Source organism: Eurosta solidaginis, chromosome 2 (genome assembly GCF_040869045.1).
Source record: "Eurosta solidaginis isolate ZX-2024a chromosome 2, ASM4086904v1, whole genome shotgun sequence".
NCBI classification, from domain to species: domain Eukaryota; kingdom Metazoa; phylum Arthropoda; class Insecta; order Diptera; family Tephritidae; genus Eurosta; species Eurosta solidaginis.
Genome location: NC_090320.1, coordinates 133574252 through 133593902, shown reverse-complemented (window position 1 = coordinate 133593902; position 19651 = coordinate 133574252). Strand labels below are relative to the sequence as shown.

Here is a 19651-nt window from a genome sequence, read left to right as displayed (position 1 = left end):
TTTTTGAACCGTGAAAGATGCAATTTATTACTTTACTATTATAATCAGTTATGACATATGAACTTTTGCCAAATATAGTGGATAATATCAGCTATGCTAATAGTATTTCACCGATAATATGTCAATTATTAACTTCAACTTATTAACATGGTTCTGCTTTTGGCGAAGTGCCTTCTTCCAGATGAACAACCTCATTTTCAAAATTGTTTAATTTTCTCTATGAGGAGTGAAGCTTACTGGCTGACATTTGCGCGGCTTGCATTGATTCGCACTCATCTCTCTTGGGGTCGTTGAAAGAATGTTCCATATCTGCCGTTGATGAGGATAGTGTTTGAATATTCTCGCTGAGCGAAACACCGCAAGAAAGTTGGTGTCTTAAAATTGGTTCAGGGGAAAGGTTTGGTTCTTCAGAGAGATTGCCCACAAATGCTTCCTTAGTAATGGATTCTGTAGACAAATTATATTTTGAATGCATCATTGTAGATGGCAAGTTTTCAAAGCCTTTTCCAATAGCATTTAATTGTACCATTTTTGCTGCTTGTATTGTAGCTGTAGATGTACGATCTTGCGATATTCCCATACCTGCAAAACATAAATAAAAATGTTTATAAAAAATATGTAACACATGAATAAAAAGTAAATTGCTTTAAGACAAAAATTAAAGCTCTACAACTTTTCCAGTTTAAGTTCAGAAAATTACAATTCAAGTTCAGAATTTCCAATCTAAATTCAGAAATTTACAATTCAAATTCAGAAATTTCCAATTAAAGTTCAGAAAATTAAAATTTAATTTCAGAAAATTACAATTCAAGTTCAGAATTTTTATTTCAAATTCAGAAATTTTGCCACTATGGTATCTATGTCTTTACGAAGCATTGCACTTCTTAACTCGTTTAAATCAATTTTGCGAAGAAAAAACCCTTTCCTCTCTTCTCTCTCGCTCATAAAAAGCGATTGCAATGCCATCCAGCTATATTCTTAGTGCCACAACCATTGATCTGCACTGAGAATGGCAACAGTGATGACGAAGATATGACCACTTAAACAGTCAACGGAGCGTCCACACTCCCGCAAGTAACGTATAGGTACTGCCTGCATAGATCTTGGCGCCATATGTCAAAATATCTCAACTTATCCGCCATCATCATCATGAAATGGCACTTAATCGCGATTTTGCGAGTTTCGTAACCAATCACGCCAGCTTTCCCTGTTTCGCGGTAACTCTGTGGAGGTCTCTCCCTTCCACTGCTTCCAAACTGCAGTTTCGACTGAAGTACTTTCTTGGCCGGAGCGTCATCATGCACTTGTTGGAAAGAATTATCCTCCGTTTGATTGCAAGGTTCGGATGTACACACCTTGAAGAAAACTTGGGGTACACTATACCCAAGCAACCATTTTGGCAACATGGTCAACGAAGCATCAACACTTCCGCAAGTAGCATATAATTACAAAATTAATTAATTAAAATATCTTTTGAAAATTAACACCCTACTTATAAATTTTTGAATTTGAAATATAATTTTCGGAACTTGAATTGTAATTTTGTGAACTTGAATTGTAATTTTCTGAACTTGAAATGAAAATTCTGAACTTGTATTTCAGTATGATATCGTGTAAACAAAAAATTAAGTAAGGTCGGTTTGAACTGGGTGTTCATTAAAGGCCGCACACGGGTTGAATGTGTCCGAGGTGTTACCAGAATTGTTAAAAACGATCAATGGTGCTCTCCTTCCGCCATCCTATATCCTTCAATTGTTTTTATTAACACGCTTTTACTACCTTTACCTGTATGTTTGTTTGTTTGCAACCCTTCAGTCGCTTCATCGCGGCAGCTGCTTATTAACATACTTTTATAATTAGCTTAGCCATATTGTAATCATTTTTAAATGGCTTTCGGGATCCCGCCTGGGTCATTTCGGGACTTTTTCGAGACTATTTCGGGATCATTTTGGGACTCTTCCGGAATCAACTCTGAATGGTTTTCGGGATCCGTCCGGGATTCCTTCGGGGTCGTTCCGGGACTATTTCAGGATCATTTAGGTTTCATTTCTGGATAATTTTCGGGATTCGTCCGGGAACTCGTCAGGGTCATTTCGGGACTATTACGGGATCTTTGAGGACCCCTTCGGCATCATTTTTGGATGGTTTTCGGGATCCGCCCGGGATACCGTTGCGGTCATTTCGGGACTTTATCGGTACTATTTCGGGATCATTTTGGAAGACTTCCAGGATCATTTCGGTATGGTTTTCGGTATCCGTCCGGATCCCGTCGTGGTTATTACGTGACTTTTTCTGGACTATTTCAGGAATGATTTAGGGATCCTTCCGAGATCATTTCTGGATTCGTCCGGTATCCCGTCGGGGTCATTTCGGGATATTTCGGGACACTTCCGGGATAATTTCTGGATCCGTGCGAGATCCCGTGGGGGTAATTTCGGAACTTTTTCGGTACTATGTCGGGATCATTTTGGAAAACTTCCGGCATCATTTCTGTATGGTTTTCGGGATCCGTCCGGGAGCCCGTCAGGGTCATTTTGGACCTTTTTGGGGATCTTTTGGGTACCCTTCAGGGATCATTTCTGCATTGTTCCCTGGATCAGCCTAGAAACACGTCGTTGTCATTTCGGGACTATTCCTGAACCTTTTGGAGACCCTTCCAGGATAATTTGTGTACCCTATTCTGCTATCAGCTCATTTGGTTCTATTTTTTACTCTATTAAAAAATAAAATACATAAGACAGCAAAAATGGTTAAACAGATAAATTGCTAATCAGGCTAATGTGAATAGCCCATATATTTAATTTTTTCCTTGCAGGGTCCCAGGAAAAGCCTAGTAATATTATAAATGCGAAAGTTTGGGAGTCAGAAGTTTGCTTTTGTGACTCAATCACGCAAGAACGGCTGGACGGATTTGGATGAAATTTGGCACACATGTAGCCAATAGTCTAGAAGGATCGACAAGCAAAATGCTTTCGAAAACGGGGGAGGTCCCCGCCCCCTATTAAGAGTTATAATTTAATTGTTGTATTTTTCGTCTTTGTGACTGCATCACGCCAGAACGGCTAAACGGATTTTGATGGAATTTGGGACACAGATAGACAGTAGTCTACTGGCGAAATTTTTTTCGAAAATGGAAAGGGCGGGCGACCCACAACCCTTCGAGCGTTTACTTTTTAATAGTTTTTACACATTATAACTTTACGTATACTGACCTTCACCAGTATTACAAACTCAATGGGTCAAATAAGTCCAGGGCTTACGAAGTGAGCAGTGACTGATTCGCCACCCCCCCCCCCCCCCCCCCCCCCCCCCCCCCTCCTCCCTCCCTTCTCCGCCACTGGTGCAAAATCTATAAATTGTTATAACTCAATATAAATTTTCTCATACTTATATACATATCGAGATCTAAAAAAATTTGGAAAAACGGTCGGTGGTGCTCTCTTTCTCCTTCCGCCATCTTCCTTCCTTCAACTGTTTTTATTAATACGCTCTATTACCTTTGCCTGTATGTTTGTTTGTTTGTAACCCTTCATTCGCTTCAAGGCGGCAGCTGCCTTATTAAGATGCTTTTTTAATTAACTTCACCATATTTGTAATCATTTCTATATGGCTTTCGGGATCCAGTCGGTGTCATTTCGGGACTATTTCGGGAACATTTTGCGACCCTTCCGGTGTAATTTCTGAATGATTTTCGGGATATGTCCAGGATACCGAATGAGTTATTTGGGGACTATTCCTGGATCATTTATGGATGGGTTTCGGGATCTCGTCGGGGCCATTTCGGGACTATTTCGGGATAATTTCGAGACCATTCCGTTATCATTTCTGCATGGTTTTCGGGATCCGTCCGGGATCCCGTCGTGGTCATTTCGGGATCATTTGGAGACCATTCCGCCGTCATTTATGGATAGTACTGGGGACCCATCTCGGACCCCGTCAGATATATTTCAAGACTTTTTCGGGATCATTCGGGGACCTTCAGGGATCCTTTATAGACGGTTTACGGAATCCCGGCGGGGTCATTTCGTGACTTTTTATGGATTATTTCGGGTTCATTTGGGGAGCCTTCCGGCATCAGTTCTGGATGGTTTGCGGGATAAAACTGGGATCCCGTCAGGGTCATCTCGGAATTATTTCGGGATTATTTGAAGATCCTTCCGGGATTATTTCTATATGGTTTTCGGGATTCGCTCGGAATCCCTTCAGAGCCATTTCTTGACTTTTTCTAAACTATTTCAAAATGATTTGGGGTCCCTTCTGAGATCATTTCAGGTCCCGTCCGTGATCCCATCAGTGTAATTTCGGAAAATTTTTGGGACTATTCCGGGATCATATGGGGGTTCTTCCGGTATCATTTCTGGGTAGTTTTCGGGATCCGTCCGGGATCTTATCATGGTCATTTCGTGACTTGTTCTGGAATATTTCAAGATCACTTGGGGACCCTTCTAAGATAATTTCAGGTACGGTCCGGGATCGCATCAGGTTTATTTCGGAACATGTTTGGGTCTATTCCGGGGTCATTTGAGGACCCTTCCGGCATAATTTCTGTATAGTTTTCGGTATCGGTCTGAGATCCTCTCGTGGTAATTTCGGGATCATTTGGATATTTCTCGGGATCCATCTGTGATCCCGTCGGGGTTATTTCAGGAATTTTCCTGGACTATGTCGGGATGATTCGGAGAGCCTTCCGGGATCATTTGTGGATGGTTTTTGGGATCCAGTCCGGGTCATTTCGTGACTTTTTCTGGATTATTTCGGAATGATTTGGGGACCCTTCCGGAATTATTTCTGGATGGTTTTCGGGATTTGTGCGGGATCCCGTCGGCATCATTTCGGGACTATTTGGTATCATTTTGTGACCCCTCCAGGATTATTTAAGGACCCTTGGAAAACGGTAGTTCAACACACATACCTTTTTAAATTATGAGCTTTTATGGCCATGGATTTGCTGCAAATTACTCGTAATTAAAACTCGGTATGTTTTATCTTTAATATCTAACACATCTTTTTCGTTCTATTTTTGATTTTTTAAATGAATCCTGTAACTAACTATTATAACTATAATTACACCATTTGTAATATTTTAACCAATTAAATACCAGAAAAGCAACACTAGTTTTATATAAAAAATTCTCTTTGGTTTTAGCTAATTGTAGTTTCATTCCTTTGTTGTATGAATAGTAATTCCTCCACTCCTATCATATAAATAAAAATAACTTAAAAACAAAATGCATTTTTTGCTGAGCTGGCGACCCCTATACTCTATTACAAAGACGAGTACAGGGATCTACTGAGGATCTACAAGCGTGAAATTTCCAGGGCGAACACAATCTTACGGATACGTTTCGTAAGTCTAAATCGCCAGGCCCAAGCTACAAGTTTCAAGCAGAGCGGTCGTTGATTGGTTTAAAATAATATTCAATGGGTGCATAAGACTGAATTATGTACCACACTCTTGGATAACTGCTCCTAAAGCTTTCCTACCAAAGGCAGGGAAGATCGGTCACGTGTATCCCAAAGACTATAGACCCATTAGTTTAACTTCATTTCTGCTCAAAACCTTTAAGCGGCTGATAGATGTGTACATAAAGTCCAACGTGGATGAAAAGCTGCTCTCGACAACACAGCATGCGTACACCAAAGGCAAGTCGGTAGACACCACATTGCATAGGGTGGTAATAAGCATAGAGAAAGCCCTAGAATATAAGGAATATGCTCTAGGAGTCTTCTTAGACATTGCCGGGGCTTTTAATAATGTTTCTAAATGGGCGATAATGGATGGTCTTAATTAAATTAACGTACATCCAGCCTTAACAAGATGGATCGGCTACATGTTAAATTTCAGGAGGATTACTTCACAATGGGGATTGTATGAGGGCACGAAATCAGTGGACAGTGGCACGCCGAAAAAAGGGGTACTACCACCTTTGCTGTGGACGCTGGTCATCAACCAACTCCCAGGCGATCCGATGAGGGACCCGTAAAACTTACGGCTTAAGCAGATAACGTTGCAATTGTCATAAGTGGAAAGTGCCTTCCAACGATTAGCTCTCTGATGGATCCGGCGCTTCGGGATATTCATACCTGGACATCTAATGTCGGGTTGAAAGTCAACGCGGAGAAGATGGATATCGTCTTGTTTACAACGAGGTACAAGGTCCCAAATTGGACCAGGCGTAAGTTAGGAGGGGTGACCCTACAGGGGAAATCTTGCAAAGACAGTAAGCTGTCATGGAAGCTCAACGTGGGGGAGAGGGTAAAGAAGGCCTCAACGGCACTTTATGCATGTAAAAGAAAGCTGGGGTGTAGGGACTTATCGCCCTCTCTTTCTTATTGGGTTTTTACAGCGATTGTAAGACCTATTGTATACTATGGAGTTCTTGTTTGGTGGAAAGCCACACAAAAAACAACCTACCTCAAAAAATTAGAGGTGGTATGCAGATTATCAATGCTTAGCATTACGGTAGCCTTGAAAACAACCCCGGCGGCTGCACCGTATGCCATTCTGCACATTCCACTTGTAGACCTGGTAGCAAAGAACATAGCGTTAATAACTGCAACCAGGGTCGGTGCCTCGGGGCAGCTTGAGGGCCGACCATACGACTATAGTAGTACAGCGTCATCAATCACAAGACGAACAGACTACCTGATTCCCTATCTGCATTTCGAGCGAGATCTTAAGGCCAAAATAGATGTGGACGGTTGGCGCAAGGGTGTTCAAATGGCGGACGAGGCGATACATGGGTACACAGATGGTTCTAAAGTAGTGGAAGGAGTAGGTTCTGCGTTATACTGTACTGATCTGGAAGTAAACAGATCCTATAGGCTGGCGGATTACTGTAGCGTTTTCCAAGCAGTAGAAACCCTGGAATAGAATAGCTTAAGCTGCAACCGTGTTAACTTTTATATTGACAGTCAAGCAGGAATTAAGATAATAATCTCGTATAGCACATCATCTAAATGCGTGCTAGAGTGTAAGAACTCTCTGGAGAGAATCGGGACAGGGAGAAGCATACACCTATATTGGGTCCCAGGACATATGGGAATAGATGGGAATGAAAAAGCGGATGAACTATCTAAATCGGGCGCATGCCTTGAAGTTTGTTCCGTACACGTCTCAATTAGACTGAGTGAGATTAAGCGAAGGCGAGAGGTGCACATGATCGACCAAGCGGGAAAGGCGTGGGTTCAAGCGCGGGCTGTAAAGTGTTGAAGATTATGTGCAGGTCTTACAACCTTAGACTAACAAAGATGCTTCTATCATTAAAAAGAGAGGACTGTAAACTCATGACGGTTATTCTGACTGGACACTGCCTTCTGGCGTCACATGCTTTTAAATTAGGCTTAGTCAGTGATAGCAGGTGTAGGAAGTACGGGTAGGAGGAGGAAACGATCGAGCACGTTCTGTGCTCGTGCGCTGCGCTTGCCAGGCTACGACTCCAATTATTAGGAGTGATACAGCTGTCAGATCTAGAAGCAGCAAGTGGCTTAAGTCCTAGGAAGCTTAGAGTATTTGCACAGAGGAGGGAGTTATTTTATAACATAGGTCCTGATTTCTGATAGGGTTTTTCAGTTTGGCCGTTAAAACAAACTTCTGGTAATAGTACGGACTCATTCAGTCTATGTGAGTTCCTCATGGACCGGCCAGTTCAACCTAACCTAACTCGATTACAAAAATAAAATACATTAGACAAAAATAATTTTTAAACAGATAACTTGATAAGCATGCAAACGTGAATAGCCCATATATTTTACTTTCTCCTTGCGGATGGGGCCGCGGGAAAAGCTAGTACATAATTAAAAGCAAGGTAATTATATTACAAATTTGAAAGTAAGTATTAAAATGTAAGTATAAAATAAATAAATAAATGTAAGGCGCGATTACCTTCGAACAGATTTGATTTTGAATTTATCCTATATATTAGCGGAACGGGTCGGGACCTACTTGTTTTATGCCGCTTAGAAAATGTTTCATCTAATTGAAAAATCTTGTTTCTAAAATGTTTGAAGTTGCTGTACACAGGGCATGAACCCAGGATCCTCGGTATGGTAGGCGGAGCACGCCTATGGTATAAGTATGGTATATTTTAATATGTGTAAATATATTAATCCTTTAATTCACTCCTCCCTCCGCCTTTTTCGATTCATCTATCTCTATTTCATCTCACTCTATCTCTTTCTCAGCCTCCTTCTCCTTCCCTCTTTTCTATTCTCTCAAGTTCTTCTCATTCTCCTTCATCCCTTATTGCCAGTCCCAGAGGGTGGTATGGAATTTGATCCAGTCCTATTCCGAGTCCCAGTCCCACTCCGAGTCTCAGCTCCAGTCCTAGTTTTAATCGCAGTCCTAGTCCGTCTCTGGTCTAGTTCCCGGAAAAAAGGATCGTAAATACTAATGCAGGCAAGTTAATACACCAAATTTCAGGCAAATCGAATAGGACGTACATATGTATATAGTTATGTGGGTATTATTAATTCATGTCGTTATTTCGGATTCGCATGCTTATTTATTTGTTTTGCCAGGTCGATGCGACTAAATCGAATATGACAATGGAAATTATTTTAAAGCTCTCAGCAACAGCTTTCGTTTGATATCCATATTGTATAAACACATTCTAGGGGTACCCGGTCCACGTTTTGGCCTATATCTCGAGACCCTAGTTACCAATAGGTATGAAAATTACCCTGTACTAAAGCACTCATTAACAGATTTCATTTGATATCCGTATTGTATAAACACATTCTAGGGGTGCCCGGGTCCACGTTTTGGTCTATATCTCGAGATCCTAGTCACCAATAGGCATGAAAACTACCCTGTGCTAAATCACTCATCAACAGATTTCATTTGATATCCATATTGTATAAACACATTCTAGGGGTGCCCGGGTCCACTTTTTGGCCTATATCTCGAGACCCTAGTCACCAATAGGTATGAAAACTACGCTGTACTAAAGCACTCATAAACAGCTTTCATTTGATATCCATATTGTATAAACACATTCTAGAGGCGCCCGGGTCCACGTTTTGGCCTATACCTCGAGATCCTAGTCACCAATAGATATGAAAACTACGCTGTACTAAAGCACTCATAAACAGCTTTCATTTGATATCTATATGGTATAAACACATTCTAGGGGTGCCCGGGTCCACGTTTTGGCCTATATCTCGAGACCCTAGTCACCAATAGGTATGAAAACTACGCTGTACTAAAGCACTCATAAACAGCTTTCATTTTATATCCATATTGTATAAACACATTCTAGGGGTGCCCGGGTCCACATTTTGGCCTATATCCCGAGACCCTAGTCACCAATAGGTATGAAAACTACACTGTACTAAAGCACTCATAAACAGCTTTCATTTGATACCCATATTGTATAAACACATTCTAGGGGTGCCCGGGTCCACGCTTTGGCCTATATCTCGAGACCCTAGTCACTCAGGGGTACAAAAAATACCCAGTATCAAAGTACTCATCAACAGCTTCCATTTGATGCCCATATTGTACAAACATTTCCTGGAGTTACCCGGGTACATGTTTTGGCCTATATCTCGAAACCCTATTCACCCGGTATCAAAGTACTCATTATACACACCTTCCCCGTGGAAAAATACATATATATACCAATTTTCATAATAATCGGTTTAGTAGTTTTTGAGTTTATCGGTGACATACATACAAACTTTCATTTATATATATATAGATGTTGGTACTGGTGCTTGATGAAACTTGACTCATATACTCAAGACACAATATCATGGACCAAAATAAAAAAAGAACACGTAAGGAAGGCTAAGTTTGGGTGTAACCGAACATTACATACTCAGCTGAGAGCTTAGCTGTGTTGGTTTCGTAGATGGTTTTTAAGTGGTTTTTAATTCCATGTCACATACGTTTGGGAAATAGCGACCAAATTGTAGACCGAGGGTGACGTTTTTTGGAACGATTTTCCTTCATCCTTTGTCAAATAGGGGAAAACCACCATGCAGGAAAATAAACCCAGGATAACCCTGGAAAGTGTTTGTATGTCATGGGTATCAAATGAAAGGTGTTAAAGAGTATTTTGAAAGGGAGTGTACCTTAGTTTTACAGGTGGGCGCCTGTTCGAGATATCGCCATAAAAGTGGACTAGGGGTGACTCTAGAATATCTTTCAGCGATATGGGTATCAAAGGAAAGGTGCTAATGAGTGTTTTAAAAGGGATTGGGCCTTAGTTCTATAGGTGGACGCCTTTTCGAGATATCGACATAAAGGTGGACCAGGGGTGACTCTATAATGTGTTTGTACGATATGGATATCAAATTAAAGGTATTACTGGTTTTAAAAGGGAATGGCCTTTAGTTGTATATGTGAAGGCGTTTTCGAGGTATCGGTCAAAATTTGGAATAAGGTGACCCAGAACATAATCTGTCAGGCACCGCTAATTTATTTATAATTGTAATACCACGTATAATATTCCTGCCATGATTCCAAGGGCTTTTGATTTCGTCCTTCAGAACTTTTTCATTTTCTTCTACTTAATATGGTAGGTGTCACACCCATTTTACAAAGTTTTTTCTAAAGTTATTTTTGCGTCAAAAAACCAATCCAATCCAATATTTCATTCCTTTTTTCGTATTTGGTATAGAATTATGGCATTTTTTTCATTTTTCGAAATTTTCGATATCGAAAAAGAGTGGGATTTTGCCCATTTTTAATACCAAGAGAAAGTGAGTGCAGATAAGTACGTGAACTCAGTATAGTAAAGATATATCGCTTTTTGCTCAATTTATCGTGTTAACGGCCGAGCGGAAAGACAGACGGCCGACTGTGTATAAAAACTGGGCGTGGCTTTAACCGATTTCGCCAATTTTCACAGAAAACAGTTATCGGCATAGGAGCTATGCACTTACCAGATTTCACAAGAATTGGTAAATTATTTTTCGAGTTATGGCGTTAAAAGTATTCTATACAAATTAAATGAAAAAAGGGCGAAGGCACGCCCATTTTGAAATTTTCTTTTATTTTTGTATGTTGTTGCACCATATCGTTACTAGAGTTGAATGTTGAGACAATTTACGTATATACTGTAAAAATTTTAAATTTTTTGATAAAATTTGACTTTAAAATTTTTTTAAGTGGGCGTATTCGTCATCCAATTTTGATAATTTTTAGTACCGTTCCTGGCAAATTTCATCATGATATCTTCAACGACTGCCAAATTATAGCTTGCAAAATTTTAAATTAACTTCTTTTAAAAGTGGGCGGTGCCACGCCCATTGTCCAAAGTTTTACTAATTTTCTATTTTGCGTCATAAGTTCAAACCACCTACTAAGTTTCATCGATTTATCCGTCTTTTGTAATGAAATATCGCACTTTTTCAGTCTTTCGAAATTTTCGATATCGAAAAAGTGAGCGTGGTTATAGTCCGATTTCGTTCATTTTAAATAGCGATCTGAGGCGAGTGCCCATGAACTTACATACCAAATTTCATTAAGATACCTCAAAACTTAGTCAAGTTACCGTGTTTACAGGCGGACGGACGGACATGGCTAAATGAATTTCTTTTTTCGCCCAGATCATTTTGATATATATAAATCTATATCTATCTCATTAGTTTATGCCGTTACGGTGTACCGTTATGGGAACAAAATTAATATACTCTGTCAGCTCTGCTCAGCTGAGTATAAAAACGGAGCAGGCGCTTGTAAATGCGGAGATCGCAATGTCATTGATACCACAGGAGGAACTGGAGCACGCAAGACACATGTGCAGGGAAATAATAAAAATGGAGGCTAAAGCACAGGAAGGACCAAAAGCTAATGCAGAAGAGAAACAATAAAGAATCTACAGTATAAACTTAGGAAAAATAATATTGTCGCAACCAAAGCCGATAAAGGAAACACCACAGTGTTAATCGAAAAAGAGGAATACATTACCAAAACCAAAGAATTCATAGAGGAATTAAAATGAAGTAGAAAAGAGATAATCCCACGGATGAATACCAGAAAGGAATGCAACAGATATAGTAGATTCTAAGATGGCACATTGATTGGAATGAAACCTTCGGGCCCGCCACAGATTGCGCTACTAAAAATCCACAAGCCGGATACTCCAATGAGGCCCATCTTTAATTTTAAATTTAAAAATGATATTGAAAGATAATCTGGAACTAAGGTATTGTAACGAATTTACTGAAAATCCTCTTATTTGCCCTTTTGCTAAGTTCGTATCAATAAACTGTAGAATTAATAACTCCAATATTGAATAATGGAAAAATGGCCTTGATTAAAGGACTTCACCATTACACTTATACTTTGCAACTAGCTGGCTTAATAACCAACTTATAGCTCAAATGAAACTGACTTTCAAAATAATACTGCTACTGCTCGCTAGATAGCGTCTTAATCGAAACTGCCCATAGCGCCTCTACCGCTGATGCTTTTATACTCTGTTGTTTCCTCGTGGTATCTTCTAGGCGCTTCCAGAATTTTACTTAGTTATAAATTTCTCAGCTACAGATGTATAATTTCTCATTTGAGTAATACTTGCACAAATTATTGCCCTCTCTTGTGACAACTCAGATAAGATATATGCATGTGTTTGTGCATTGCTTCTCCGCTGCTCGTATACGTACATATGTGTAGACGCAATTATTGATTCGTTTATGTAGATACATAATGATTGAATTATTGATGTGAATTCACGTCACTGCTTAGCATCGGCCTAGAGATGGCAGCACCCCTTAGTTTTGCTAATATTCGTAACACTGCCCTCCACCTAAGTCTGATCGTCCCGATCAGACAAATCTCTCGATCTAAACGCTGCTATCCTCTCCAAAGAAACCACTTTCATTTTGGTTCGTGGTTTGCCAATGGTTTGTATGCGGTACACTACATCGTTGATCCGTTTTACAACTTTGTATGGGCCTTCCCAGTTACACTGCAATTTCGGGGACAAACATTTTTTTCGTTGTGGGTTGTATAGCAGCACCAAATCTCCTTCCTGAAACCCTTCCGAATTAATTGCTTTATCGTACCTCGCTTTCATCTTGTCACTGATAATCTTTGCTCGTTGCCTTACCAGATCGTGTATCCCTCTCAGCTCTTCTTCCAAGACACCAGTGGATTTCTTGACTTCAAATCAGTTGGCAGTAGAAGATTATTGCCAAAAATTAGATTTGAGGGAGTTTGGCCCGTTGTATCATGTACTGCCGATCGGTAGGCCATCAAGAATAATGATATGTATGTATCCCAGTCCTTATGGTACTTGTCTACTACTTACCTTAAATGCTCCTCCAATGTTCTATTGAAACGTTCCACCATACCATCGGACTGAGGATGCAATGCAGTTGTCCGTGTTTTTCGAATGCCCAACTTCTTGCACATTTCTTGGAACACAGCTGATTCAAAATTCCTGCCCTGGTCAGAATGTAACTCCATTGGTACCCCATACCTTGCAACCCATTTGTTTGTAACCACTTCTGCTACTGTTTCTGCTTCTTGGTTTGGTATTGGGTATACCTCTGACCATTTACTGAAATAATCCATAACCACCAGTACGTATTTGTTTCCGCGGTTGCTAGTAGGAAATGGACCTGCGACATCCATGGCGATCCTTTCAAATGGTGCACCTGAAATATACTGATTCATCTGGCCATGACTTCGTGTTTTGGGCCCTTTCGCTCTGTTGCATACCTCGCAGTTGGCAATCCACTCGGTGACCGACTGACGGCAACCAACCCAACAGAATCTCTGCTTAATTTTCTCGAGCGTCTTTTTGATTCCAAGATGCCCTCCACTTGGACCATTATGCAGCTCGCTGAGCACGTCAGGAATCCTCTTTCTGGGAACAACTATTAGTTTCTTTTTGAATTGACCATCCTCACTCTCCCATACTCGATGAAGGCAACCGGATATCAATTCCAAACTGTTCCACTGTGCCCAATATGACTTCGCAATGGGACTCTCTGCTGACATCTCCTCTCTGCTTGGTCTTTCGTTCCGTTCGAGCCCTTGCATAACATGTGACAGATCTGTATCTTCTAGCTAACACTTTCTTAATTGTTCCTTGTCCCATTCATCCGTACACGTTATAGTCATTAGCCGACATCTATAATGTCTTCTTTAGCCTCGGCCTTTGAACAGTGCTTGCATTCCAAACTACATGGTCTTCCTGACATTGCATCGGCATTTCCATGGGTACTACCTTTTCGATGCTCAATGAAAAAGTTATAGCTTTGTAGTCGCTCGATCCACCGTGCCAATTGTCCTTCCGGATTACGGAACTGCAAAAGCCATTTTAACGCTGCGTGATCTGTCCTGACACGGAATCGCTGGCCGTAGAGGTATTTGTGAAAATGTTTAATGCACTCTACCAATGCAAACAGCTCTCTCCGCGTAACGCAGTAGTTCCTCTCTGTCCAATCGAACGGCTGTAATATGCAACTACCTTCTCCTGTCCATCGATAAAACGCCTCCTATAGCATATCCACTCGCATCTGCGTCTAGAATTAATGTGGCTCCTGGAATCGGATATGCTAACATTGGGGTAGTGCACAACCGCTCCTTCAATGTTTGGAAAGCCACTTCTTGCTCCTTCTTCCATTCAAAAGCTTTATTTTTTCTTGTAAGCTCGTGGAGGCTAGGGGCTACTCTGGAAAAATTTGGTACAAAACGGCGGTAATATGTGCACAGCCCTAGGAAACTTCTCAATTCATGTAGGTTCTGTGGTCTTGGCCAATCCTTTACAGCCCCTTTTTTTCGTTCAAAGTGCAGATGCCCTCTGTCGTTACCTTGTGACCCAAAAAATTCACTTCCTTTTTAAACAGGGTACACTTTTTGGGACTTAACTTCAGACCAGCGCCAGCTATTCTCTGGAAAACTTCCTCCAAATTCTTAAGATGTTCATCAAAATTCTTCCCCAATACGATGATGTCATCCAGGTACACCAAGCATGTTTTCCAATGTAGTCCTTTCAGTACCTGGTCCATGAGTCTCTCACAAGTAGCTAGTGCATTACAAAGTCCAAAAGGCATCACTGTAAATTGCCAAAAACCATCACCGATACTGAATGCTGTTTTCTCTTTATCTTCCTCTTTCACCTCAACTTGCCAGTAGCCGCTTTTCAAGTCCAGCGTGGAAAACCATTTCGTACCAGATAGCGAGTTCAGAGTGTCGTCAATTCTTGGCAATGGGTAGCTATCCTTTTTCGTAACATCATTCAAATTCCGGTAGTCCACGCAAAACCTCATTTTTCCATCCTTCTTCTTTAGGGTAGAAGTGGGAAGCTTCGACATGAGGGAGGCTTCGACTTTTTCAAATTTGAAAAAACTCTGGAAAAACCGAGGTACACTTTTTGGGACTTAACTTCAGACCAGCGCCAGCTATTCTCTGGAAAACTTCCTCCAAATTCTTAAGATGTTCATCAAAATTCTTCCCCAATACGATGATGTCATCCAGGTACACCAAGCATGTTTTCCAATGTAGTCCTTTCAGTACCTGGTCCATGAGTCTCTCACAAGTAGCTAGTGCATTACAAAGTCCAAAAGGCATCACTGTAAATTGCCAAAAACCATCACCGATACTGAATGCTGTTTTCTCTTTATCTTCCTCTTCCACCTCAACTTGCCAGTAGCCGCTTTTCAAGTCCAGCGTGGAAAACCATTTCGTACCAGATAGCGAGTTCAAAGTGTCGTCAATTCTTGGCAATGGGTAGCTATCCTTTTTCGTAACATCATTCAACTTCCGGTAGTCCACGCAAAACCTCATTTTTCCATCCTTCTTCTTTAGGGTAGAAGGGGGAGGCTTCGACATGAGGGAGGCTTCGACTTTTTCAAATTTGGCCGCCGTTATTACTGCCATTGTTCTTATTCCACCAATAAACATTAACCAAATTGAGTGTGACGCTGTCATGAAAGCTATTCAGTGCTTGTTCAACGGCGATAGTATGCAGACGAGATTTTTTATTTTTGAAAAGTGTTGATGTAAAAATTGCTGGTAAGTGTTCGCGTGTAAAGTGTACAATATAGAATATATAACATGAGTTTTCTGCCCATTATTATTGCAATAAAATTAAGATTTATTGCTTTTAAAGACTTTTTCAATAACACTAAGATGTATATTTTGGAGCGAAAAATCTGAAATAAGTGCACGGGGGAGGGTTCGACAATATGTTTTGGGAGGCTTCGACAAAGTTTTTACTTAGCAAGTAATATTTTACAGGCTTCAAGATGCCAAATATCTACAAAAGAAAGTTCCCTGAAAAGATCATCAACGAAGACAAAATGAAAAAAGCCATCGAGGAGATAAAACAAAAAAAAGAAACGCGCTGTTATACTTCAAGAAATGTTCAAATCTTCATCATGGATTGACGTATGACTAGGCTAGACGATTCGTTTTTGTTTTTGTTATTATGTTCACTGACAAAACAAATTTCTTTTACACTGGTGTAGTCGTGGAATTTGAAAATTCGACGTGCGTCGCGAAATTCCTCAGACATCAAAATAAAACCCAATATTTCTATGAACCGATTGTAGAAGACAGACACTTGTTTTCAAAGCAGGATATAATAAGTATATTGCCCGCAACTGAACATCCACCAGGAACTTCACGTGCGCAAAGCAAGTTTATTTTTAACTTTGATTTTTCAAATTTAGATGTTCGTTAAAAGTGCAGTTATACTTTATTTTTCGCTTAAATTTTTTATGTTTTTGTTTGAAAAATTTGTTACTGTATTGAAATAAATAACATCAAATATGAATTAAAAATCGTATTTAGAGTTTTTTCCAACATCCTTTTTTTGTTTTGCTGGTTAAATTGCTATATTTGATAAATGTCGAAACCTCCCACGCAATGTCGAAGCCACCCAGATGACTGACGAAGCCTCCCGGAAAAAGGGAGGTTTCGTCATATTTTTTGTTTTTGGTTATTTGATTATAACTTAGAAAAAAAAGCATGTGGAATATTAACCACAAATCCGAAGTGTCATAAACATACATGGCATCAGTAATTATGGAAGGAGTTATCTATTTCTCATTCTAATTTCTCTAAAAAAATCATTTTCTCTTAACCTGTCGAAGCCTCCCCCCTCTACCCTAAAGGTACTACCGGTGAGCTCCAGGGACTAGCTGATGGTTCGATGACGCCGCTGTCGCTCATTTCTTGTATAATTTGACTCACAACTTCCCGCTTCGCCAGTGGAACACTACGTGGAGCTTGACGTATCGGCCTCGCGTCTCCAGTGTCAATTTGATGTTTCACAACATTGGTGCGACCTGGTTTGGAACCATCCTGGTCAAATATGTTTGCGTACTTTAGGAGCAGTTGCTTTGCCTTACTCTGATAGTCTTCCTCTAGCCCCTCCGTCCATGCCGTGATGTCATTTGAAAGATCAGTATTACTAGATAAAACGTGTTCCTGGAGCTGTTCACAGTTAATAATTACTTCAGCCTCCTAAAATAGCTCCTTTGGTCAGTTTGAGGGGTGACTTGAACTCAGTGAGTACTCTTACCGGAATACGCCCATCTTGTTTTGTCATAGCCAGGGTTTTTCCTACAAGTATGTTCGGTGCTGATTTGTTTGCTGCTTCGACAACCCACAATTTTTTTGTCCCATAATCTCCAGAAACCTTTGCCCAGATGACTGCTTTGGATTTTGGTGGTATTTGCTGGCTCTCTTCCACCAGTACTCGTTTACTGCTGTAGCCTCTTTCGTACCCGAAATTGAGTGGTACATCCATGTTCTTATATCGCATCGTCTTGCTTTACATGTCGATCTTGATGCCTTGGTCGATTAAGAAGTCCACTCCAATTATGATTTCATCAACAATATCTGCCACTATAAAATTGTGTAGTACCGTGACGTTCCCAATTGCTACTTCACATGCTACCTCTCCAATTACCTTGGTGTCCTCTCCCGTGGCTGTACGTAGTCTTGCTCCAAGCAATGGTCTTATCTCTTTGTTGACTAAATCTGATCGAATGATGGAATGAGATGCACCCGTATCTACAGTCAGTAAACGTTCTTTTCCGTCCACATGTCCTCCAATAGTGAGGTTGCTCGATCTTCTTCCAATCTGCGATATAGAGATTATGGGGCCTGCATTTGCCGGAGCCAGCTGTCGCCCCTTGCGGCTGACTCTATTTAGTTTAACGATTGAGTGGTCTTGGAGATTTGCTCATCACCTTCTGCTCTGCGTTTACGACCACCCACATTGTTGGAACTGTTAGGGTTGGTGTTTCAATAACGCGCAATATGCCCTGGCTTCCCACACTTAAAGCATTTGACTGCATCATTATTCTTCTGCTGCGTACCCTTCAATGCTTTCAGAATTGCGTCTACACAGTCTGGCATTTCCACTTCCACGCGATGAGCTTTGTATGCGGGCTTACTCAAAAGCGACGCTGTTTCTTAAGTCAGTGCATAGGATACCGTTTCTGCGAATGTGGGTGTTGGGTTTGCATATGTCGCTCGCTTCGTTTCTACGTCCCGTATGCCATTTATAAAACTCTGGATTTTTACCCTCTCGGTGTACTCCACGGGTGCGTCCGCATTTGCCAAATGAGCCAACCTTTCAACATCCGAAGCAAACTCTTGCAAAGTCTCATTAGCGTTTGGTAACGGTTTTGCAATTCTATTTGATACATCTGTTTCCTGTGTTCGCTTCCGTACCTTCGTTCTACAGCAGCCATCAATGCGTCATAACTGTTCCGTTCGTACTCTGCAATAGTCTGTAAGACTTCCGCGGCAGGCCCTTTCAGTGCCACGAACAGAGCTGCAACTTTATCTTCAGCATTCCAGTGGTTCACTGCTGCGGTCTTCTGAAACTGAATCTTAAGCACCTGTAAAGGAACAGAACTGTCAAAGGATGGTGTCTTTACCTTTGGATTACTCGCTGAAACTGTTGGGCGATTTATTTGCAACTCCTGTATACGACCTTTCAAAGCTTCTATCTCGGCATCCATTTTGTCCTCGAGCTGTACAATTTTTGTATTCTGTGCTTGTAAATGCGAAGACATTTGTGCCACCTGCAATGATAAGCACTCCTCTTGTGCTTCCATCTTGGATGTAATCTGTGTCGACATTTCTGAAATACGCGTTTCTTGTGATTCAATCTTCGATGTTATTTCTGACGACATTTCTGCAATACGTGTCTTCTGTTCTTTTAACTTGGATGCCAGTTCAGATGTTATATCTGTCTTTTGCGATTCCAGTTGAGATGACATTTGTGACAACATTTCTGAAATACGCGTTTCTTATGCTTCGATCTTTGATGTTAATCGTGTCTCTTGGGATTCTATCTTGGATGTTATACGGTTCTCCTGCGATATTAGCAAAACTAAGGGGTGCTGCCATCTCTAGGCCGATGCTAAGCAGTGACGTGAATTCACATCAATAATTCAATCATTATGTGTCTACATAAACAAAACCATAATTGCATCTAAACATATGTACCATGTACGTATACGAGCAGCGCAGAATCAATGCACAAACACATGCATATATCTGAGATACTCCTGAAAGTATGCAATGAGAGAAGCTATAAAATCTTGCAATTGTAGTTACAGCTGAGAAGTTTGAGAGCTGATGGCAACTAGTAGATTCTGGAAGCGCCTAGAAAATGCGAAGGTTGAAATCAGAGAGTTTAAAAGGCAGCAAATGTAGAGGCGCTGA

General features: G+C 40.7%; 1 protein-coding gene across 16 annotated transcripts in view; it reads right to left on the bottom strand.

Moving 5' to 3' along the window:
• Positions 1 to 19651, bottom strand: part of LOC137240233 (protein abrupt-like) — a 935093-nt gene that overhangs the window by 16096 nt on the left and 899346 nt on the right. For 15 of the 16 annotated variants that reach the window (XM_067766236.1, XM_067766230.1, XM_067766235.1 and 12 more), the window contains one exon: positions 238 to 582. In XM_067766236.1, the coding sequence (XP_067622337.1) occupies positions 238 to 582 (345 nt within the window). Of the gene's footprint in view, positions 1 to 237; positions 583 to 19651 lie in introns of those variants that run through there. The other variant, XM_067766238.1, reaches the window with a different exon arrangement.